Genomic DNA, 14,472 nt, shown 5'->3' on the forward strand with positions numbered 1-14,472 from the left:
TACAGAATGGATACAAAGCGCATAATTAAGGTGGACAGCACGTCAAACAACGTCGCAGCTCACCGTATCGTCCCGTCTCGATGTACACCGGCACTCGTGTCTGCACGTCGCCGAAGATTTTAGGCCATAATCCATAGCGCGCGTCCTGAATAAACACCGCCGCTCGGATGGTGACCACCAACAAAGCGGAAAGGGTTAGCAATAACCTTACAAACATCCTTTATACAGTACTGTATCCTTAACAAGTTCTAGTTCAGATTTCTTATGTTGACGCGTTTGCAGGGAGGAACTGAATAAATCCTTTGCTAAAAAATTACCTAATTTATGTCTACATAAGTACCCATTTGCTTTTCGTATCACTGTTCGTTATATCACCCACTTTGCGCCGGTATCGAGGATGCGGCTATCGTAGTAAAATTATATAGAAGTATCGCATAATAATTATATATGCATTATATACTTGTATCTACGATATCGTGTTACGTCAAAATTGCAGTACTGCTAATTTTATGCCGCTTCTGTTGCATAATTGGACAGATAACTGTTTTTCATCGCTCGATGCGTAGCCGTACAAGTTGCTGATAAGATAACATTATGCACATCACTTTCTATTAAACGTCATCTTCGGCAATCTTTCCATTTCTTAAAAGCTCAGCAAACCAAAACATTCATAAAGCCGTCATCGCGGCATAACAAATACACGCAATACCATTCAGAAACAACATTGAAACACTGAATTTTTAGAAAACCGGGCCAAATTGAACGCAACTCAGCACGTCTATAAAAACCAAAATGCGGGCATAAAATAATCAGCAAACCGGGAGACACCATAATTAATGCAGTGCCTGGTGCCCACTGAACTCGCGGATCATCAGATGTTCAATCTGCTCCACCTCGGTGCGACTCATCGGCTCCATATCCAGCACTGCCAAATCTTCCTTCATATGCCGCTCATCCTTCGTCCCGGTCAGCGGTGCAATGCCCAAATCCATACAGAACCGGAAGAACACCTGCTCCACCGTGGCCTGCCGTTTGTGTGCCATGTCCTTGATCACGGCACTACGCAGCAGATGCGGATTGGCCGTCAGAGTCCAGAAGCTCTGGTAGATGATGCCGTGTTTGCGGCAGAACGCGCGGATCTCCACATCGTACCCGGTCTCGGCGTGGAAGCGGTTCTGTACGACGGCCGGTTTGATGTGGGCGTCATGGAAGAGCTTCTCCAATTCAGCCAGACGGTAGAAATTGAGATGCCCAATTGTCTGATGGTGCCCTGGGGTGGAAGTCCTCGAGGGTACGCCATACTTCCATGTTTTCCTGGTGGCTGTGCATAGGACCATGGAGGACAAGGGAGTCGATGTAGGTCGTCTGCAGATTGCGCAAACTGGCTGAAACGGACTGGCGGACTTGATCAGTTAAGGAAGCCTTCAAATTCAAATAACGTGATGTCAGCATGCTTTTTTAAAAAATGTCTCACAAACTATTATCACAAGAGATAGCACTGCAGTGCTGCACAATAACAACGCAATACGGACAATACGGACGGTCAGATAACATTTTAGTCAAATTTCAAATTATAATGTTTGCTTATTTTACGGCTAGACAGTTTCCGCTAGATGTTTTGGTTATTACGTATTTGTAGGTAACACAAAACAGTCAATGTTCGTCGTATTAACAGCAATCCGACAACGATTTAAATCATTTAATCATAACATGCCATTATTTTAAACCATCTGGAAACAAAACCTAGAGAGCGACCCTTCATAACTAGAAAAGGAATTCCACATGATGTCACACCGTTTCGCTAGTAACTTTTTTGTTGAGAACAGAGAAGTTTAGTTTTTCTTTTCAGTTTTCATAATGATAATTCCTTTTAATTTTCTTTAGAATATTCGCATCGTTCTTTATTCTGTCGTCCGCGGCACTTTCGTAAAGTGGGTACTTCTGTACAGCAGTTAGCAGACATAAAAAATACAGACATTATAGTTTATAAAATAAAATAGCGAAATAAATGCAGATAATTATAGGAGTTTTCCTAGTGTAAAATTGCTTTTCAGTAAACTGGAGGTACTTGAAAATACTTATGTTACTATTATTCGTTTTCCGCCTGCTTCGTAAACTTGAGATACCATGGTCCGTGGTCTTAATAATGTTGTACAGCGAAAAGTTCTCACAGAAGTTTCATCGTTCTATGCCAAAGTGGCAAAATGCAAACACAAGACTGCAACACAAAATTAACATCACAACAGTTTGATCAAAATAATTACTGCTTAACAGCAGCATTATCAGGAGGCTCATCAGGTTATTAGTAATCATAAATAGCCGTGATCTTGGATTTTAGAAATCATTGCTTCTAAGCTGTTTCAAACGAATCACTTTCCTCAAATTTCGCTCAGTTCCAACAAACGAAAATCTTCTAAATCGCGGAATACATTTCATTTACATTTCTTATTTTGGCAAATTAAAAGGAAGGCGAGATTCTTACCCGGGGATCATAGGGAATATTTTGTGGATCCTGCCCATCGACGCTGGTGAATTTGGTCTGCACGAACAAATCCTCGCGGGGAATTGCGTGCTTCTCGTGCAAAGTGGCGAGGGCCTTCCCCACCAGCGGTTCCTGGTAATGTTTGGGCTGGCATGCTGTGTCGATGCCCCGAAAACCAGCCAGAACAGCTTTCACCACTAAATCTGTCGTCGCGTCTGTAAATAATACAACGTAAACAAACAAATGCCAAACAGATCTCAACACCATGGAATGGCATGGATCCCTGTCTTCAGGTCCAAAACGTTATCCGGGTACAGAGAGAAGACTTATCGAGTATAGTAATTTTGGATGTCGATAAGTTTTTCTAACCTTTTCCAAGCTGTTCCGTAAATTAATCGCGGCATCTGTACACCAGCAATGGTGGTAATAGTGTGAGTTGTATGTTGGACAGCCATTGTGTCGTTCAGGGATGCTGGACAAATAAAACTGGGAAGCCAGGAGAACTGAGAAGCTGACAGACAGTCAGCATACAGATATAACTGATGCAGAACAAGCGCGTAGGCAACCCAACGGAAGCGGTGCAAACGGTGACGGTACCACAGGCACATACAAAGATAAGAGTGCTTTCCGACAATCAGATACAATCAACTTGAACCGTCTGATAATAAAACTGATTTTTTCACAGATCACTCACCGCCACCGGCAAAGTGTAAACAAGCCTTATGATTAATTTTATAAAAAGCCAAAAAGGTTCCGCTAATATAGTACTCGTAATTTAAAATCCATCAGCTGTTATTCCATCAGTTTCTTTTTTTGCTGCTGTCAGTCGTTGTACGAGTACAAGTACAATACTGCACATACGGGGTTCAATGTGGTTCAGTGTACAGTACAATACAGTACAGTACAGTACTTGTATGTCTTCATTTTTTTTCGGAGCGGACTGCAACGCTGCCACCCGCAGATGGTTACATTAGGGAGCGCGAAAAGCAAATTTCACACAGCAAAACTCAAGAGTTGCAGATTAATTTCAATAATCTGATATCCGCCAAAGTTTTTCTCGCCAACGTCCTTTTTTATGCTAATTAAAGTACGATCTTCCAGGCATATTCCTTTTATTGTCTTCTTTGCATCGCAGGTTTTTCTGAGCCGATTGTTGTAACTCGCTAGCATCAAACAAAGTACTTCTCCTCATTTTTACGTTTTTGCATACCACACCCGTAGGTCTCGGCGGTATTTGACCATGGTAACTATTTATGCACCAAGTTTACAAAGTCATCTGTGTACATACGTTTGAAAACAGGTGCAACGTTTGCTTGATTGATATTGTATTCCAGCTGCATGCGCACACGTGCAGGTGGGGTAGGTCGTTTGAATCTTCGAGGCAAGAGCCGGGAAAAATTTTTTTGTGGTGGCAGTGGTCAACACAACCGGCAGATGAATGCAGTTCTATGTAAATGCTTATGTGTGATGTTAAACCACTGCAGTTTAGATACATCTTGCCATGTTGTAACTGGTGGTGGCGTAGGTAGTGGTAGATGCATCTGACTACAAGTAGCGTCTGTCGCGTTTTCCTCACGTTGTCAGGCAGACCAATGAGTTTCCCTTTCACAATGAGCCTTGAAGACGTTTGGTGATAATTATAACATTTACATGCAATCACAGAATGAGAAAAGTCAGACCTAACGTTGTTGATACGTTTCCAATCGAGATACGATTATCCACTGACAAAAAGCCAACCTCGATGCAAAGAATATGGAATATATGGCTCAATCTTTTGGAAATCTTCGCTATTTTCACCTGTCCTGTACCTCAATCAAACACTCACCGTTACAGGCTTTGTCGGATAGCTCTGACGGTTTTATCCGGAGCGCTTCAAACTTGCGCGTTATGCTACTGCTCGTACACCGAATTTTCCAGAAAGGTCATTGTCGATACCCCATCATTCACCGTCATCATTCTGTGTCTGAGCACGTATATGTTTGATGTCGTGGCGGCGGTGTTCTACTTTTCCATTTCGTTTCGATCCAGAGAGCTTGTAGTGCACTGCGTAAAGATTGCCACAGCTCATGCAGATATGTTTTTGACCACAAGAAGGAAACTGCAGATTTACGCATTCATCAGCGTGAATTTCTTCCTGATATTTGTGGTGACGTTTTACCGAATCATTGAAGATGATATTGTGTCGGCAATAGGCGACGAAATCCGTCTTGATTATGCCGTGGTGAAAGGTCACATCTCTTTTAAACGCTTTAAAATTGTGTATGTTATTTACTGCACTCTGTTCCGCTTTGCCAGTCTCGGCCAGTTGTCACTGCAAGTCTTTACGACTGCATTTGCTCTGCTTTTGGGTAAGCTTTTTAGCCAATTCGCGGACAATCTTGATGAACCTGTAACCGAACAGAGAACATCACAAATCGCTGAGCTAATTAAGCACCACCGGGAAATTGTGGAGTTAACAAAGCTTTTCGATTCGGTGATGTCTTGGATTAACGCTTTCATGTACATTCAGTTTCTGAGTAACGTGACCTTTTGTACTTACATGATGGCAATGGAGTACGCAGTTAATCGCAGTCTGGAAACACATCGTCTTTTGGGACTGACTGAATCCGTTTACTTTTTGGCGCTGTACGCTGTCACTTTCATTTATATTACTGAGCAAGTAAGGCAGTACGGGCACAGGTGCTTTTGACAAAATGGAATAACCAACTATGGGGAATTACAGGGATTCCGTATAACAATGCAACAAGGGAACGATGAAGTGTTCAAGCACTATGGGGCAGAGTATCGGTTGCATCCGGTGGGATTCAGTATGGCCGGAATACTAGTCACGAGGGAAACCGTAATTATGGTAAGCGCAGTGTAGCGGCCTTTAAAAGCCACAACGTTTTGCAAGGAGCAACGAACGGAGAGTACGTTACATTTGGTACTGCATTCGCAGGCTTCAGGGGCTATCACTAGCTACGTTTTGCTGTTTTCGGAATTAGCCGACAACGAAAAGTCCGTGAACAGTGAAAAAATCACACGGTCACAGTTGGAGCAGCTTTGGCTGAATATTTCAACGCGCTGCAACTCGGCATGCTGATTTTTTGGTGCGCAAACGTTTGTTTGTTCATAATTGCATTTTAAAATCGCATTCGCCAAGTTAAAACAAATCCTGCAATCATAAGGCGGCAAGTCCACAAACACGATATAAGCGCAAGCGTCACTTTAGGTTTATTTACAACTTCTAAGAACTATGGAGATTCGCCGTTGCAAGCTATAAAAAAGCAGTCTAAAACCAACAAGCTAGGAGTATGTAACACAGCTAATGCAGTGGCTCATTGCTCAGTAATTAAACAGACGGAATGGACGGATTCATTTTCCATTTATTATTTTCTATCCTTGGCACCACACCAACCTTCCCATTCCACCACCGACCCAAATCAGTGACGACCTTCTTCTTTGGACTTCTAGTGTTGAGAATGGTACAGATTCTGCACCACGACAGATTACGAGCTTCCAGTCCGGCTGCTAATTTGGCCGTGGCCGCACTGACGCGCCACTGGAAATACTTGCGGTATTCCTGGGGGTTCTTGTTTAGAAAGAGCAAATAATCGGCAAGGGCTTTGGGGTTTTCAAAATCCATAACGTTTATAAAGGAGTCTTTGGGGAAGATCGCGAAATAGTTGGCACCGCCATAGACAACGGGAACTGCGGCGTGATTTAAGGCTCGATGGATTTTTTCGGTAACGTAATCCTTGCAGATACTAAGCAAGAAATTGCAGTTATTTTGTAGATTGAATGCTATTTTTTTATGAGAATAGAACTGACAAATAAAACAAAAATGCAGCAGCAAAGTTATAAAACGGTACCTGTTTTCGAAAGCCAGATAAAACTTGTAATTGGCCACTAGCCGATCACAAATTTCGGGCGTATCCGTGCTGCACTCCTTCGTGCCACACTTCCCATAGACATCCACATCCACATATTTTGCCAGCTCTGTCATATACAAATCCCGTCGACTGGGTATCCACTGGCAGTTGGAGACAAACGTCGTCGCGAATCCTGTTTTATTTCGCAGCGCCTCATCGAACTCTCGGCTGTCCTTCCACACCGACGGACGAAAGTGCTGAAAGTACGAGTCCGTAATCACATCCGAATCCAACCGGTACGTGAAGGTCAGGTTGAAGAACCCGGGTTGGAAATCCTGGCGCGTGTGCACTGGCGATTCCAGCCCGTAAAAAATGTAGTATTGGTGATGTAACCGTGTCGGTGGCAGCTGATCCAAGGCGAAATCCCGAATGTGATATACGACCGCACCACTAGTTAGTAATTTGCTCCGGTTACTGGAAACGATGCAGTTCGAATATGGGCATTGTTTTATTCCTGTTTCTGCTTCTTGAAAGAGACGTAACGCGGGGGTATACTGGTCTCCATAGAAAGTAGTCCAAAATAGAATGTGATGCGTTTGACCGTTGACGGTTTTCTTAGTAGCTGGCTGCGGTTGAGAATCGCTGCTTTGGCGGAAGGAGTCGTCGAACGATATTATACGACGTTCCGTTAGTTGATTTTTAGTTGGCCTGGTATTGGCAAAACAGAGGTATATCAGCCCGAAAATAGTCATACAAACGGCAAAGCGAACAGCGACTTTAGTTTTGGAGGTCTCTGTAAAATGTGTGCAGGATAAGATATCAGTCAAAACACAATCGAGCGTCTGCGGCATTATGAAAAAAAAAGATTTCTCAGTGTAGAGATCCAGCGTTGCTCAAGCTGTTAACATAATGTTAAGAATGAATTTGTAGTGTGCAAACACTTTTGAAATTTCCCGACACAACGGCGTACGTACCGATACAATCTTTCCGAGCAAAGTCCAGCCGTCTTCGTCTGAACGTCGTGACTAAAGAGCTGACCACATCGTTCCTGATCGGCATCGGCAGCAGTTGACATTTTAACAAACAAACGGAATATGTAAGACGTTGGAACTTTATAACTTTAGCTCTCAATACTGTAATGAAATGGCAAATTCATTGAACAATATATCGACATATAAATTACCGCCAACCGGCCAACGGTATAAAGCGTTCGATTTCGAATGAACGAACATTTCTGATTGTGAATCAATAAAAATCCGCAAGACAGCACGGAAGTATGTACACGTCTGGAAGAAAGAGAAGCAGGCACTCTGGCGGAAAAAGATAAGTAGTCTGATCAATGATGATCTCAAGCCGATCTGCTGCATATTGGCTTGACAACCGGCGGAAGCGGTACCGGGCTGGCAAAAAAATGTAAACAGTGTCGGCTGATGTGTTGCTGCATACAGGTTTATTTATAACATAAACCGCAAACCGCACTCAAGTATGTCTTTCTAAATATTTAGCTACGCGGGAGTAGACAGCCGGATCGATGGCAGCGAAATACATGCGTCGCGCGGATACAATGTGCGGCTGTTGCCCATGTGGTGATCGTCGCACAATAAATGTCGCAGCCGATAAAAAAGTTTTTATCGTTCCCGTAGCACGGGATCACGATATTACGAGCACGTTCTCTGCACGCGCCAAATATTGGATCAAAAGGGCAAGAGCTTTCACGCCTGGATAGCTCGATCAGTGGCGCTCAGGCGATCGTGTTTGGACATTTCTTGGTGCCGGATGGTTTATGAAGCTGCGGCTGCATGCGTACGAGCCTTTGACACGCCCGTCTTGGCTCGCCTTGTCTTATCATGAAGCATGTCTAGACGCCGTGTTGCAAAAGAAATTAGCCGAAAAATTAAGAACTGACTGTTTAGATTACTGCGGACCAGTAATTATTGTTCCATTTCCGAACGAGTGGAATTAACTTGGCATTCCCGCAAAGGCCGCAATATTGAACAAGGTCTCGTTAATTAAATACCACTCGAGTTGCTAACTAACCAGGGTACAATTCAATACTTTTTCTGAGGGGAAAGATGATGACCATGCCCTCGTAAGTATAGCAGTGCTGTAGAATTAGTTGTGCCAACTTTCGCACGCTAGATTTCTAATCAAATAAATATTAGCGCAAGGGAAACCATTCGCCCCTGGTTTCAGTGTCTAGCATGGACGTGCAATCACGAGCCGGATGCAAACCTACTTTCCGTTAGCTTGGCATGCGTCGACACTCCATCCGATTCTTACCTCTGGAGCACGTCGGTAAACCCTAACTGTGTCGATGAATTGGCGGAAAGATGGAAGAAACTGGACAGATGAGGGCTTGGTTCTGGCAGTCAAACCAGGAAGGCATGCCAATACTACGTCGCAGTTGGAGGAGGTTACAGTGCGGCAGGCCCTAGAAACGGATGCGGTTACACCGTGGTTGGAACGTGTTTATTTGTCATTCTTTTGGGCACTGTTATCAATTAAAATTCCCCATATCGGCAACTCATATAGCGCGCATCGGTTGGTAACCTTTTCCATTCTGTGCCCCGAGTACTCTCGCTTAGATATTCCCTATTGGGTGATTCTATGTTTAGTGTTTCCGTGTCATTCGCTCGTTGTTTCAACTCGCGAAGTACTTTTTATCATAAACGTTGCTGATGATCTTTATTATCTACTACTTACTGGTACTATAGTAGTTTTATAACCTACGAGTAAAGTTTGACTACCCGAGTAGTTTATTTCTTTTTAGGAAACCGTTATAGGCACCCCCTAAAACCCCCGTTTATTATAGGCACCCCTTTTCGCACCCCGTTTATTGTAGGCACCCATTTTTGATTAATATCGTGCATAGTGCAGACTACTAGATGTTAAAGCTCTGGAGCCAACCCTTAATAAGTTTAAAACAATTTTACAAATGCGTGCACTATAGAGAAAACGAAAATAACGGCTCTGGGGCTCGTATGGTACACTTTATAATCCGACGAAATCAATGCCCAGCTCGCATCAGGCTTGCAGCCAGCATTTGCGGCCACGTCCGATGAATATAATGTAGAACGAGAAATGGAAATGGAAGAAGTGAATCGTGGTGAAGGTCCGTTTGAGGGAATCGTTAATCACCTTTTAAACGAATTTACATGTGAAAGTTCCCAGCGCTTTCGTGATTGTGCACCTGCACCTATCCATGCTGTACGGTGGCGAACACAAGCGGGTCACTGTAGTATTTCCCATTGTCGAGTTTCTGTTGCCGGGTCCAATCAGTGCGGCCTGATGGTTTTTTCCTACATTGCTGAAATGATCTGTATTCGGTGTAGTATCGCCCGCGAACATCGTATTCACAAAAGTCGCCGCTCAATAGTATTACAAGCTGAGAAAATCCCAAGGTGATAACGGCTTGGAAGGAAGCCAATAAATGAGCTGACCAACGAGAAAGACGACCTTATACTCACCAAAAAGGGGCAATACAAATTCGCTCTAGGCCAGCTGATTTGCCGAATCATCCTATTATCGACTGGAAAGCCTGATGTACATACTTGACTCGTGCTAGAGAAGTTACGTATTGCAAAAAATTACTGGAAAAAATTAATTTATTATCTGAATAAAGCTGCATTATTACCTAACAACACTGAATCTACTATGTATATATATCGTTTTAGCTAAAAAGGGTGCCTATAATAAACGGGGTGCGAAAAGGGGTGCCCATAATATACGGGGGTTTTAGGGGGTGCCTATAAGGGTACCCTTCTTTTTAACTGTTGCAGTATCATGAGATTAAAGAATATCCAATAAAGGTCCTGCTTTAGGCTGTGTCATCCCGCCACGCGTCAGGGCACTTTGTAGTTCGTACAGCGCGTGCCCTTTCACACTGTGATATTACGAGTAGTTCTAGTACTTTTCTCGTTTAAATTTACTGATCCTGGTTCATTAACTAATCGTGGTTTCTGGTACTCCAGTGTTAAATAACATATTCTAATGCAACGAATAAACGCATCATTCCGAATTCCGAACATAATTAAATACAGTTGTTCGCGCTAAATAAACTCTTCCAACTAGTCGTCCCTTCCATGCGATGACTTCATCCGAAAGCTAAGAAATAACAAGAACAACATTAAAATTTTTTTTGCATACAGAACAACTTTTTAAATCAAGGTTAAGTGCCGGACCTTAAAAATTACTTTCATTAAATCGTTTTACGTCTACAATTCTGGTACGTACATGCAGTACAGTTACAGTAATAAAAAGATTAATGTCGCTGTTTATTTAGGTATATGTAAGCACAGCCTACTGCGCCGCGTGGATTCGTGTACAGTAATCTACCCGGCATCACTGTCCCATATTTAAGGCGGTTTTTACTGTGCTTACGATCTTGGCAGGCAATGGAGCACCCATATTTCCACGCTAGCGCGGCACAATCAATGGCGCTCAGGCGAGCTTGGGTGGGCGTTGCCTGTCCGCCGGGATTAGTGAACATGGTTTGGCCGGCAGCCGCGTTTGTCTGCCCCCATCAATAATAAAAATATGAATCATAGTAATATCGGTACATGTATTTAGACGTTAACTCAGACGGGAAACGTATGAATCACAATCACCCTTAAATCAGTGTTTTTTTGTCTAGAAAAAGACAAAATTTGTCCTGGAAGTTTTTGTCGTAATCCGACATAACGTAATAATTTTGTCGGTACAAATTGTGCCCTCCCTGCCCCAATCGTTTATGAATTAATTGCGGTTGTATTCTAAATATTATGTTATCCGTTATATGTATTCTGTAGTACGATACTAGCAATCTTAATGCGCTTGTGCGGATTCATTTGTTTCGGCGCTTTTCTTAATTATTCAGCAGGGCGATCTGGATTCGGTTGTTGTGGTGTATGTATATATGTGGCAACAGTTTTCGGCTGATACAGAAATGACACTGGCATCGAACAGTTAATTAATCACAGTTTGGGCAAAATGGCATTCATCCTTTCCTGGAAAAGAACTTTTGCTCACTGCATTGTGCAGACAGCTGCCGAGTTTCTGCGTGGATGGTTTGTACAAACCATCCACTCCAATTCTGGCTTGATTAGCATTAAAATTTTAACGTGCGGCTTGATTGAGAAGCAATCAGGGATTCATAACAGTGCAATACGCACAATAACCGTGCAACAATTCACCAAAGAAAAGAAATACGAGCATCGTAGGCAGGCATCAGTTCGTAATAAAATGCGGCTGCACTATTCAGACGATTTCAAAATCTTTGCCTAAAGACGCAATGACACAGCCTGATGCTCCCGGTTGTTATCCCAATAAATTAAATAGTTCCATGTGAGCTGCCGCCGATAATTATTTATTTGGAAACGTAAAAACAAGTGAAATCAAGATTTAGTGGTGCAGTGCGGTATGAAGCTTGCGATCGAGTGAAATATCAAGTTTTGAGTTTTCATCACACTGACAATTTTTGCCGCGCGCAATTGAACTGTATGGCGCAGTCAGCCGTTGCGACGCGACCCCGTGTGAAATCCTGATAAGAGACTTTTTTGATAACAGTAATATTATCATGTACGCGACCGTGCGCGTCTGCTGTGGGAGGTCAGCCATTAACTGTTTAATGTCTTCTGTGAATTAATCATATAATTAATGAATAAAAATAGGAAAAATGGAAATAAACAAAGTATTACAGTACTTCGGCGGTTTTTTTTATATGCTGCAAGTGCACTGTTAGTGTGTACATACATACTATATATAGTACACATATAGCCATATACTATTAATACTAATATAGGTACATATGTTAAGTATCAATATATCGAGCTGTATTTAGTTAAACGAGTTTGACTTTGCCGCCGGTATACCAGGTATTTAGGCTTTTGGAATAATTCAGTTTTGCACTTATCACAAATTATAAACATGCAGTTGTTTTAGAATTTAGCAGTATTTACTGTAGATAAAAGCGGACCGTTTCGGTTTTGTACTTACCATGATTAGAAATCGGTTTAATTTACAGATACAGGCCATTAAGTTTTTCAAGTAATTAACGTAATCGGTTAGTATTTCATAGCGCGTGTGAAAATTACACATGCCGACTTTCATTTACGGTATCTACTCATTTTTTAGCTGCTTCCAAAATACAGTAGTTCGAAAGTCATACCTCGGTTATTGTGCGTATTCTCTGTACGTAGTCTACACAGATCGCTCTCTAGATCTGTGAAGGTGATTAATGTAATATTTATGAAGTGCTACCAACATATATCTATATACATAAAATTATGTAGTATACGTATATGCAGATGCATAATGGTGCATACTGCGCCTTATGCATAATTACTGGTTAGAGGCAGGTTTCATGACTAATTATTAATAACCAAAAAAACGAAGAAGAATCTATCTTTTAACTTTTAAGGTACATCAAGATTTATAGAGGTTTTCTGCGTAGTGTTTTACATTGGCTTATCCATATACTATTTAATAGAGTAGGATTCTCGTAATACGGTCGGAACTCGGAAGCCCCGCAACGCATTGTAATTACTGTACGTACTTGCGCAATCGAACGCGCACAATGGGGAGACCGGAAAGTGCACCGGCTGATCACCATATTTTCACAGTTTTTCACGATGACGATGCATGAGCGCGTATCAACTTCAGCATTTTCGTTTTTTCACTGATTAGAATGAAGAAAAAATATTTAGTGTAGAACATAACAATATTATATAAAGTGTCAAAACCTTAGGCCAGTAAAAGCTTTGGCCAGTAAAAATGCTGATTTATGTGTTTTAACCAGATGCCGACAGGTGCTTGGCAGTTGGCAGCTGAAGTTAGGTTTAGTATTTTCGAACAAAATTTGCCGAACCACGACGCTACTCGTTACGAACGAGATAAAGTTATGACTGCCTAGGCGTTATCAGTCAGCGCTGTAAGCGGTTTGCATGAACCGACATGCACTCCTGTGAATCATATGCGGTTATCTGTGAGCCACTCATCCGAAACATATGAAACTGTCTTTCCATATAAATGTTATTAACAGGGTGCGGTGAAATCTGTGTGATGGAATTGAAGTCGTACGTCGGATTGAAGGGGTACACCTGGATGATGGCGCTGGAGTACTGGCTGTACATGCCGGCTCCCACACCGGACAACGAGGGATCAATGTTGTTTATGGTTACGGCAATGGGGCGGTCGGGACGCTGGTACTCGTTGCGCAGGGTGAGAGTATTAGCTAGCTTTCCCATTATCTGTCGTTGGGAGGAGCCGCATTTTCCGGCGCCGGTGCCGCCGACAATAAGGAGTTTCTGGCCGCGCCCGGCCTGACTCATTTCGTGGCCAGGGACCGTCGCACACGTTGTAGACACGGTTCTGTATATAAAAATATGATAAAGTTATGATATAAATGGTATTCGTATTTGCGTTAAAACGGTGCAGTATATTATGGCTTATTCCAGTACTGCTGAGTGTTAGTAACTTACGTACTCGGCATTCGTACGCCATCAGCCGATTCGTATGTAACGTTTCTTATCGATACTAAATGGCAAATGCAACTTACAATAACTAAGTTATTAAATGCTTTGCTGGCGGCAGATCATTACGTACGTACCCGTTGTTATAAGCATTGGAGATCCACATAAAATCCCGCCCGACGTTGGTGGACGATGGCAGTACGATAAACTGGATGCATCCGTTCAGATCCGTGTTCATTTGCAGTAAGGCGTTGTTGATGTTGGTCACCGTTGTCGTGTCCCCACTGGCCGCTACAATACAGGAAGAACACCATCAGACGACAAGACATTGTCCAGTCGTGTAAGATGTACCATAGGCCGCAGTATCAATGTATACTGGAATCCGCGTGTAAGGATCCGTGGGGAAGAGCTTCTGCCAGGTATTGTACCGAGCATCGGAGTTGAAGACCGCTGCGCGGCACAGCGATGCGGTTAATACAAATGCAAAAATGCACAAATGTTCTCTGGTCATTTTACGCTGTGAGACTGCGGTTTACGTACTTATTTACATGTAGCACGCTGCAACCAGGTTGCATGCATTACAACGCCCAGTCGTGGCAGTTTCGAAGTAGAACTGCGTTGCGAAGGAGGTAGAAGTTTTTACAATGGCGATGTCAGCTTGGAAATTTGACGCATAGTGAATATTTATAAT

General features: G+C 42.7%; 3 protein-coding genes and 1 pseudogene across 3 annotated transcripts; 1 reads left to right on the forward strand and 3 right to left on the reverse strand.

Moving 5' to 3' along the window:
• Positions 1-526: 526 nt before the first annotated feature.
• LOC129590507 (prostaglandin F synthase 1-like) lies at positions 527-2,762 on the reverse strand (annotated as a pseudogene).
• A 1,974-nt stretch (positions 2,763-4,736) lies between these two features.
• Positions 4,737-5,564, forward strand: LOC129590574 (uncharacterized). Its single transcript, XM_055485876.1, has 3 exons — positions 4,737-5,141; positions 5,205-5,330; positions 5,421-5,564. Exons 1-3 carry the CDS (start codon positions 4,959-4,961, stop codon positions 5,562-5,564), a joined length of 453 nt encoding a protein of 150 aa, XP_055341851.1. The 5' UTR covers positions 4,737-4,958.
• A 12-nt stretch (positions 5,565-5,576) lies between these two features.
• Positions 5,577-7,933, reverse strand: LOC129590489 (glycoprotein 3-alpha-L-fucosyltransferase A-like). The gene is made up of 3 exons (XM_055485746.1): positions 7,308-7,933; positions 6,334-7,126; positions 5,577-6,228 (listed from the first exon to the last, which is right to left on the reverse strand). The coding sequence occupies exons 1-3, from the start codon at positions 7,390-7,392 to the stop codon at positions 5,814-5,816; spliced, it is 1,293 nt and encodes a 430-aa protein (XP_055341721.1). The 5' UTR covers positions 7,393-7,933; the 3' UTR covers positions 5,577-5,813.
• Positions 7,934-10,210: 2,277 nt separating this feature from the next.
• Positions 10,211-14,408, reverse strand: LOC129590519 (uncharacterized). The gene is made up of 5 exons (XM_055485789.1): positions 14,133-14,408; positions 13,919-14,072; positions 13,354-13,680; positions 10,714-10,847; positions 10,211-10,437 (listed from the first exon to the last, which is right to left on the reverse strand). The coding sequence occupies exons 1-5, from the start codon at positions 14,290-14,292 to the stop codon at positions 10,427-10,429; spliced, it is 786 nt and encodes a 261-aa protein (XP_055341764.1). The 5' UTR covers positions 14,293-14,408; the 3' UTR covers positions 10,211-10,426.
• Positions 14,409-14,472: the final 64 nt, after the last annotated feature.

Source organism: Paramacrobiotus metropolitanus, unplaced genomic scaffold (assembly GCF_019649055.1).
Source record: "Paramacrobiotus metropolitanus isolate TYO unplaced genomic scaffold, Prichtersi_v1.0 Parri_scaffold0000040, whole genome shotgun sequence".
In the NCBI taxonomy this organism is placed as follows: Eukaryota; Metazoa; Tardigrada; class Eutardigrada; order Parachela; family Macrobiotidae; genus Paramacrobiotus; species Paramacrobiotus metropolitanus.

Bases quoted from the DNA above. Each gene is read 5' to 3' on its own strand.
- LOC129590519 (XM_055485789.1), bottom strand. From the start codon at position 14,292: ATGACCAGAGAACATTTGTGCATTTTTGCATTTGTATTAACCGCATCG. The intron at 14,073-14,132 runs GTACATCTTACA...CCTGTATTGTAG, and splicing joins CATTGATACTGCGGCCTATG to CGGCCAGTGGGGACACGACA. The intron at 10,848-13,353 runs CCCTGTTAATAA...TTGATGGGGGCA, and splicing joins ATCACACAGATTTCACCGCA to GACAAACGCGGCTGCCGGCC.
- LOC129590489 (XM_055485746.1), bottom strand. From the start codon at position 7,392: ATGCCGATCAGGAACGATGTGGTCAGCTCTTTAGTCACGACGTTCAGA. The intron at 7,127-7,307 runs GTACGTACGCCG...CACATTTTACAG, and splicing joins TGCTCGGAAAGATTGTATCG to AGACCTCCAAAACTAAAGTC. The intron at 6,229-6,333 runs GTACCGTTTTAT...TTTCTTGCTTAG, and splicing joins TATCTGGCTTTCGAAAACAG to TATCTGCAAGGATTACGTTA.
- LOC129590574 (XM_055485876.1), top strand. From the start codon at position 4,959: ATGTCTTGGATTAACGCTTTCATGTACATTCAGTTTCTGAGTAACGTG. The intron at 5,142-5,204 runs GTAAGGCAGTAC...GGGGAATTACAG, and splicing joins TCATTTATATTACTGAGCAA to GGATTCCGTATAACAATGCA. The intron at 5,331-5,420 runs GTAAGCGCAGTG...CTGCATTCGCAG, and splicing joins CGAGGGAAACCGTAATTATG to GCTTCAGGGGCTATCACTAG.